Source organism: Etheostoma cragini, chromosome 15, assembly GCF_013103735.1.
Source record: "Etheostoma cragini isolate CJK2018 chromosome 15, CSU_Ecrag_1.0, whole genome shotgun sequence".
Lineage (NCBI taxonomy): Eukaryota > Metazoa > Chordata > Actinopteri > Perciformes > Percidae > Etheostoma > Etheostoma cragini.
Genome location: NC_048421.1, coordinates 19394377 through 19403418, shown reverse-complemented (window position 1 = coordinate 19403418; position 9042 = coordinate 19394377). Strand labels below are relative to the sequence as shown.

General features: G+C 41.0%; 1 protein-coding gene across 2 annotated transcripts in view; it reads right to left on the bottom strand.

The window, feature by feature from the left end:
* The window catches only part of pigq (phosphatidylinositol glycan anchor biosynthesis, class Q), a 20423-nt gene that overhangs the window by 1614 nt on the left and 9767 nt on the right, over positions 1–9042 (bottom strand). For both annotated transcript variants that reach the window (XM_034893501.1, XM_034893502.1), the window contains exons 10-14: positions 5535–5646; positions 4932–5012; positions 3203–3317; positions 2530–2591; positions 1–275 (exon numbers count right to left, since the gene is read on the bottom strand). The exon at positions 1–275 is cut by the window's left edge and continues 1614 nt beyond it. In XM_034893501.1, coding sequence (XP_034749392.1) covers positions 123–275; positions 2530–2591; positions 3203–3317; positions 4932–5012; positions 5535–5646 — 523 coding nt within the window. In that variant the 3' untranslated portion in view covers positions 1–122. The remainder of the gene's footprint in view (positions 276–2529; positions 2592–3202; positions 3318–4931; positions 5013–5534; positions 5647–9042) is intronic.

Below are 9042 nucleotides of genomic sequence, written 5' to 3'. Positions count from 1 at the left end.
CCCCCCCCCCCCCTTTCTACTCTGTCTGTCTGTTTCTATCTCACTATTTATTCAGTCCCTTTCCTTTGTTCCCTCATCTCTCTTTTTCCCCCCTTCTCTCTCACATCTCTGGCCGATGTCTCTCAGTCAGTCTTGGTGGTTTTGTGTCTCCACGGGTAAATCAGCTCCCCAACAAACAGTTTCTTGACCAGGGCAGCCCACGAGTCTTTGGGGTAACAGCTGTAAGTCGGGGTGCGGTAGGTCTGAACCACTGTGCTGCACTTCAGAGGGTTAATCTGAGGAGGAAAACACAAGAGCATTATCACATGACCAAATACTGAAGAACAGACACTAAAAAAGTGCTTAATGATAAGTGATAATGTACAAGCACAGGTTGAAAAAGTATTATTTCAGTAAAACTAAAGTAAAAGACTACTCCATAATACAAAGCCCCAGAACAGATGCCAGTAGTAACAACAAACCGACTTTTGCCAAAATCCTTCAGAATAAAAGCATAATGCCACAAACAATAACTGACAAGAAGACTTAAATTCCCCTCCAGACATATTTTAATTTGGGCTTTCACTCATTTTTTTGTGTCTGGTATATGGGTTTTCTAGCCTGGAAATCCAGACCCAAATCCTAAAGATTAAGGGTCTGGCATCGAGTAATTAAAGTCGCCCATCTCAAGCGTGCATTTTAAAATCTCACTGCACGCCATTGTATGCTACAACCAATTCCAACAACACACGGGGTGACGTATCCAGAGCCCCAATACGCTTAGCTACCAGCGGAGCTAACTGCTAGATTAAACTGTTGTCATCTGTTTAGCTCACCTCTGGCCCGCCTCCATCAGATACACCGATGTGATTGGTGCAGCCCGGCTACAAGGGTATAGTTAATGAGCAGCTTTACTCGATGCCAGAGTAACTTGCTGAGCAAATTCAAATTGTGCTCTTGCGAGAACTCTGTATTTCCGAGGTATGGGATTTCCACAAAAGAACGAAAAAAACCTAATTGAAAAGGCACGTGTACTTTCTCTCTCTTGAAAAAATCCTGAATCTCTGATTATGTAAATATAAGATTAAAGAGAAACTTTCCTACTTCAGCAGATGAATGTGAAAACAAAATCTGTACACACATCATGCTGCACACTGAAGCTCAAACATCACAGTGAAGGAACTAGAAGTAAAACACATCATTTATTCCCATACACATTGAATGTGTTAAGAGAGAGGCTAACACAGGTCATTCACATCAGCCACTGTCTAAAGCCCCTTTCACATGTGCACTGCAACCCTAAACTTACTGTATCCAGACATTACCCAGAAGACCTGTGTGTCCGAAATCGGTTGGACCGGACATTAAACATTCTTTAACGTGCCAGGAGCCTAGCACAAAGTGTGTGTAATGTCCGATTGAGCCCATGTGTGAATAGAGCAGGTCATTGTCCGGAATATTCACAGCGAGTGAGTGGGCGTGTGGATGACGTGGCTAACGTGAAACTGAAAGATTACAAACATCCAAGGGTGAAGAAGAAGAAGGATGATTTACACGAAGACAGCAACAAACATGTTTAACTGTAGATATGGCAAAATCAAAGGCAAAATCGTCAGACAAGTTCAAGAACGGCGAGAGACTTGGCTGTTTATGACCAAATTACAAACCGTCTATGTGACTGGGGTGTAATCACCGTTTGGCCAAAACACGTCCAACACAGACAATCTCCTGCAGTGTGCTACATACGTAAAAAAAGGAAACTCCGGACAATTTCAAGAGCTCGTATGGCATGCAAATTTTCCTTTATGAGTTTTTTTTAAACATTAATATGGGTTCTCCCAGCCTGCCTATGGTCCCCCAGTGGCTAGAAATGGAGATAGGTGTAAACCGAGCCCCTCAGATGGGCCGATCTGAAATCTTGCTCCTTATGAGGTCATGAGAGGCAAGGTTACCTCCCCTTTCTCTGCTTTGCCCACCCAGAGAATTTGACCCACCCATGAGAGAGAGACATCATGGCTTTCAAAGGAGCAAAGTGGCAGTTGGTCACTTCAGATACAGTACTAGGGGACCACTAAGGGTTATATAAAAGACTTTAGATACAGTATTAGGGGACCACTAAGGTCTATATAAAAGAGACTTCAGATACAGTATTAGGGGACCACTAAGGTCTATATAAAAGAGACTTCAGATACAGTATTAGGGGACCACTAAGGTCTATGTAAAAGAGACTTCAGATACAGTATTAGGGGACCACTAAGGTCTATATTAAAGAGACTTCAGATACAGTATTAGGGGACCACTAAGGTCTATATAAAAGAGACTTCAGATACAGTATTAGAGGACCACTAAGGTCTATATTAAAGCATTCAAAGAGCACCATGTTATGGGACCTGAAGGAGACAGGGAACATGAGCGAGAATAATAATTCTCTTTAGTTTATTATGTGAGTGAAAGGACTTGATTTCGGACATTGTCCTCAGCTGGATAGAACTAGACCCGTTTCAACTTCATTAAAGATCTTTAAAACAGAAACAGAATGGGGCTTCTTACCTCCATCAGCAGGTGCAGGGCCGTCCCAGGCTCTTCACACAGCACCCTGAACTTTACACCCTCTGGAAAGTACACAACACAAATGCACAGCAAATTGAGGATACGTCCAGAGTCAACTGTGTCACCCATCCATTCATCCACCCATAAAATGTACCCCTTTCATTTATAAACCAAATGACCTGCGGACACCCTGCATCTTATTCGTCTGTCTGTCCAATCATTCTTCCTCATGGCTTTAACATAAACTCATTAGGTGCTCACATATTCAATTTCCCTCTTTTATAAGCAAACTTTTAGCAGCAAAGTCGGTCTGAAGACTTTCTTGAAATCAACTCTCTTGCGCCTAGTAGACATTTTAGAAATCTGATTTTGAACCTCCAGAATTCTACATACAGAAGTTGTATTATGTTTTCGCATCCTGGTTGTCCAGATCTGTTTATCAAAAGGTTTATGTGTCTTTCCATCTTCTTATGATGGTTTTGTTTCCTTTTCTGTAGTGTTTGCTTTGTCTTTGTAACTCAGTGTCATTGTAACTGAGGGCTGCCCCTTAATGATCTCTCGAGTATAAATAAATAAAAGAATTTAATTTAACTTGAACTGCATTCAACTCTCATCCTGGTAACAGTAGCCGTTTTACACAAATAAAGTAGATGCATGATGAAAGGGGATGTACCTGCCAGTCTGTAGGGCCGAGTGATGCGGAGGCCCATGGCGAACAGGGGGAAGGAGTTAATGAAGTCCACACTGAGGTGGAGGACGCCCTGGAACAGCACCACCACCAGCCGCAACTGCACAACACATGGACACACAGACATTGGAAACAATCACACCGGAATGGAAATAGCTACAGCTGGAGTCGCATATTAAGCTAGTCTAGAAATGTTTTTATTTTATTTTTTAAATTGGAAATGGACCAAACTGCTGTGGTTAAGTGAATAAATTGAAGCAAGCATTTCATGATTTATTTAAAGAGTTTACTCCACCCAAAATCTGTTTTAGTTTGCATCTGGCTTCTTCACAGAAATAGCTAAAGCAAAAAGTCGTCAGCTTTCATTTATGTCAGTTAAATTGCTCAATTGTCATATTGTCAATTGCTCCTTTTTCTCCTAAGTCGACGCAGAAGCCGTGGTAGCGGTCGGTAGGAACCCTTAAACCTATTAAACCTTTATCGTGTTGTTATTTCTGTAAGTCGACTTCCAGCAACCCTTTAAATATCATCCACTGGCTTCCTTACTTGCGGCTCGGTTTTTTCTGTCTCTGTCACAGGAAGATGAAGCTTATTTTGCTTTGGTGTTTTAAAGAGAATGTTCAAATTCAGCCATCTACCGTAGGTAATACTCTGACTGTGGGAAAAAACCTCATCCAACCCCACTTCAAAAGATCCAAACTATGCTTTTAAAGGTGCCCTACCACACGTATTCCTTTACTTTGTGGTAATGTCTGAAGTTCCACCATGGATTCTGTAACATTTCTTGTGGGGAAAAAATGCCTTGGTGACCTTGTCTCAAGCCATTCTAGCGTGGTATAGAAAGCCTGCAGCAAGACTCAGCTCCACTTGAGCCAGTTCTCATTAATATTCAACAAGCTAAGCTGCTTGACTTTGATTGGCTAACAGCTAGCCAAGGAGAGCCAGGCTATCAACATTCTTTACCCAGCACAACTGGGCCAGCTCATGAATAGTAATGAGCTCAGGCAACATGATATCAGACTGACCAGTTGTTGTAATTGGCCTGATTTCTCCTCCTATTTCTTTTCAGTGGCTAGAGCTGACAGAGGTGGTAGCAGTTCATCTTTACATTTACCACATAACACAAACAAATATGGACCCGACATATTTAAAAAGAGGCAAGTAGAACGGTTTGTGTGGCAGGGCATATTTAAAGTTTCTCCACTTGTAACCTGGATCAACTACATTTCAATTCCAGGATAATCAGATGTTCTGCTCTCTGTGAGTTGCCCTTGTCGATCGTGCAGCAAGGCAGGCCTGCTTGGTTCTTTTGGGGAACAATTGTAAAGATTTAAAAAGAATGTGTTTACAGCATTTACTGACTAACTGGGATGTTTAATTAAGTCGAAACATGTATCCAGCTTATTTAAAAAGCTCACGTTACTGTATTGTGTGAACAATTAACTTCATCTAAAACTATAGGTGGCGTTTTCTGTTGCCGGCTGCAAATGTTTCACCAAAACATTTCCTTCCAGAGACTGATCTGCAGAGCCACCATCTCTACGTCCAGAGCTTAGTGTTCAAGACGGCCGTGATTGGTTTAAAGAAATACAAACAACCCAGAGATTTTTATTTCTCCTATCTCATAATGTATCTGTGGTCTTGCATTGCCAGACCTATCTCCACAGCGCTGTGGAGATTTGTCTAGCAATGCGAGACTCGTGACCCGTCGTACCAGAGTGAAGACCAGGTAGTAGAGCGCTGTGGTGGGCAGCAGGAACAGCAGGACGGTGAACAGCAGCGTCCCAATGAAGAGCTGAAACAGCACAAAACACATTCACAGTAAACTACAGCCCCACGACTATTAGGGCAGATACCAATATTCCAATATATAAGCTGATATATATTAAAAAATATTTTTCATTCAGAAACATATAACAAATCACAAACAGATTTCCCTAACCTTCTAAATATCTGTAGTTATTTATGAGTTCTCACTAAAATAATATGATAATTTGTTTTTTGTCACAATAGAACAGAGGAACATCAAAACATATCAAAGTTCTGATAAATAAAATGTATAAATACAAACTTAAGATTTTAAACTTAAGGTCCTTTGAACAAAAACAAATAGTGTTGCCAACAGGGACATTGCTGAGCGCCCTCTGGTGGACAAACTGTACAATGCCAACACTCAAAACATGGTTGACCGTCCATTTTTATTTTATTTTTTAAATATGAATTCATCAGAATCATTTATTTGTATAAATGATTCTGATGATCTATGGTTTGTCATAGTGACTATGATGATGTGTGTGTGTGTGTGTGAGTGTGTTACCTGGTCCAGGTCATAGGAACAGGAGTCCACCCTCTGCCGCAGGACGTTCCACTTCTTCCCTCTGAAGAGCCTCCAGAGAGACGAGAGGCCGTAGATCTTCAGGCAGTACAACCTGACAGACACACAGACACAACTGATGACATCATCCTGCAAACAATAACACTAGTATATCATATTACAATAGTATGTGTACATACGACAGAAAAAAATTAGGGGAGACAATGAAGGAGGAAGACTTCAGTAAAGGGAGAGGGGAGAGTGGCAGAAACTGGCCGGGGTGCTTTTAGAATAGCCTAAAAGTTTAGTCTGAGGGAAGTACTGAGGGAATTGATCCAAGTGGCTGATCAGACAGTAAATATTGATGAGCAACAGTGTTCCAGGGGTCCGTTTCAGGAAGACTCTGAGTCTAACCCTGAACTCTGACTTGTGGGAGAAAATTGCTGCTCGAGTCAATGCCTAAGCTCTAACATAGTGTTTTAATTTCATATTTAATCCCGGGTAACCTATAACATTACTGGTGAAAACTGGAATGGTAGTAGGCTACACCTATCAATTCATTCAAAAAACCCACTAATCCCATTTTGAGGTTGCAGCACCATCATTAAAATAATAAGTATTTAGTTACTTAGTGGTTTTCATCCAGGGAACGCTACAAAAATGTTTAAAAAAAAAAACCTTTCAGAGCGAGTCCCACTCTTCTGACAACTCTACATACAGTGGCTCTACTAATATGCTCTGCATCCTAAAATGTAATGTGACACAAATAATCTGCTGGGATACAGAGCATGTCCCCGATGGGTGACGGTAGTGATATGAGGACAGATATGGTTATGAAGGCTACATATCTGATCAACTGGGAAGAAAAACGATACCGCTCAAATAGGTAGTTATCTAGAAATAAAAACACATCTATAGTCGGGGCCTCAATGTCTTCTCCTGATGTATGTTTGGCTAAATCCCCGAGAAGTTATACAGCGTCTTCATCAACGGGGATGACCACAAAAGGGAATGCCATGTTTGTAAAAAAAAGTTTTATAGTCCGCCTAACACGGTTAATGAACCAACCCTGTTTTTTATTTATGCAGATTACAAACTAAGATAAAACGCCCCTGCTACAGACTGACTGAATGAATGAGGAAATGATAGGGGGCTGTGTCATGTCATGTTTGATTAACCTCTCTTTGTTATCCTTTGGGGGGGGGACTGGACAAATACTATCTAAAAATTGATAACAAAAAACAAATTAGCTGCAAACTAAAACACATCCCTCAGTTTTTTTTAGGACCATTTATTAATAGTGTTCTCATTCTTCTCGTACAAAATTCTTCCTAAAGGCAGACATAAAAGCTTCCCAAAGCTAATTCTGCAGGACAATGATAGCTATTTTTTTCCCTCTTCAATGTAGAAACTGCATTGTGATCACAGCAGGAGATATTTTTAGGTCCAGGCATAAAGATTTAATGTGTAAAACACACACACACACACACACACACACACACACACACACACACACACACACACACACACACACACACACACACACACACACACACACACACACACACACACACACACACACACACACACACACACACACACACACACACACACACACACACACACACACACACACACACACACACACACACACACACACACACACACACACACACACACACACACACACACACACACACACACACTTCCAAGAGCTGCTGGGGCATAAATATGAAACAAGAAAAGTTGGTAATATTTCATTATGCACCACGGGCGAGGGAGCCAAGCTATCTTTAGAGCAAATGCATAATTTAGCCAATGCTCTCTCAAACATCCGAGACTATTACCAGCGTTCAGCCTTTCATTCCCTCACGCCACGCAGCAGACTCACAGCTCTGAAGCTTTTATTCAAATATGAATATACCAGATTTTTTTTTTTTTTAAAGATTATCTTTTGGGCATTTTAGGCCTTTATTTGATAGGACAGTTGAGGATATGAAAGGGGAGGAGAGGGGGAGTGACATGCAGTAAAGGGCCGCAGGCCGGCTTCGAACCCGGGCCGGCTGCGTCGAGGAGTAAACCTCTATACATGGGCACCCGCTCAACCAACTGAGCTATCTGGTTGCCCTGAATATACCAGATTAATACTATGGACAGAATGAAAGGTGAGCCTAATTTAAGAGACAACTTAACATCCATGATTTAATAGAACATCACCAGACTTGTACTTTCATCTCCAAACAGGACAATGGTGACATGCCTTAACATGGGGGGGGGGGGGGGGCTCAAGCCTGCCATTAACAACATATTGCTTGACAATTCTATAACAATCTATCACAACATTGATCAGTCTATCTATGAATACCAAATGCCAGTGAAGAGGTTTTCTCTCTTTACTCATTAGAGCATCTGTGTCCAGACTTTTGTGTTATTTTCCTTTAACTGCTGTCCGCCCTCCCTGTTAAAAAGCTTTTTCTCTTTGGCTAGTTAACCCATGCTCAAGTTTTCTGCGTGTGTGTGCTGAGAAGGGAAATCTATTTAGAGTGCCTCACTTGATTTGTTAAAATATCGATATTTGGCGCCAGCGCATCGATTATCGTATCCCACGAAGGACAATATATTGTCCTACCACTGCTCAAAATATTATCAAATTAAAAGATTACTGCCAAGCTGACAACATGAGGACACAGTGACAAAACTATATTCATATCTCTGAGTCTTAATGATGCACCAGGGCACTTTCAAATGTTCTATTCTTTCACTGAGCTTAAGCCCGGTTTTGAGTATGATCAGTTCATTGATTATTATTAGTTAATTATCAGGACACAAAGTCCGGCTGATGCCAATGTCATTAGTTCTGCAGGTATTTGTTCATAAACCAAAGCACTGGATACATTAACATGTTGACCTGATGATGGTGCTACATGAAAGGTCAGAGGATCACCAAAGCTCTTACAAATCATCCTGATGGGATGTCCTGAAGGCATGATGAACCACATTTCACAATCCATCCAACAGTTGTTAAGATATTTTACATAAAACTATAAATGTCAACCCATCATGGTGGCGCTAGAGGAAAAGTCAGACCATCACTAAAGTCTTGAGGATCCATCTTCTGGGGATCATCACTTCATGGAAATCCGTCTAAGAGTTGTTTACTTATTTCAGTTTGGACCAAAGTGGGTTCTACCGCTAGCATGGCTAAAAATTAAACTTTGTCTTGAAAAAAATAAAAACGCAGAGTTAAAAACACAATCTGATTTCCTACAGATCCAGTGACACAGTTAGCATTATCATTAGGCTTTCACAATATCAAGAATTGAAATTCTTTGGCTCATCCTGCAGCTAAATCTTCATAATCTTTACTCTGTCTTATCCTCAACACTCTTATTGTCCTAAACAGTACACAAAAAGCAAAGATCTCTTCTACTCTAGACAAAATTCAGAAGATTAGACAAACAGTCAGTGCCTCCATATCAAGTTCAGGATATGTGTTGTCACAGTGTTCAAG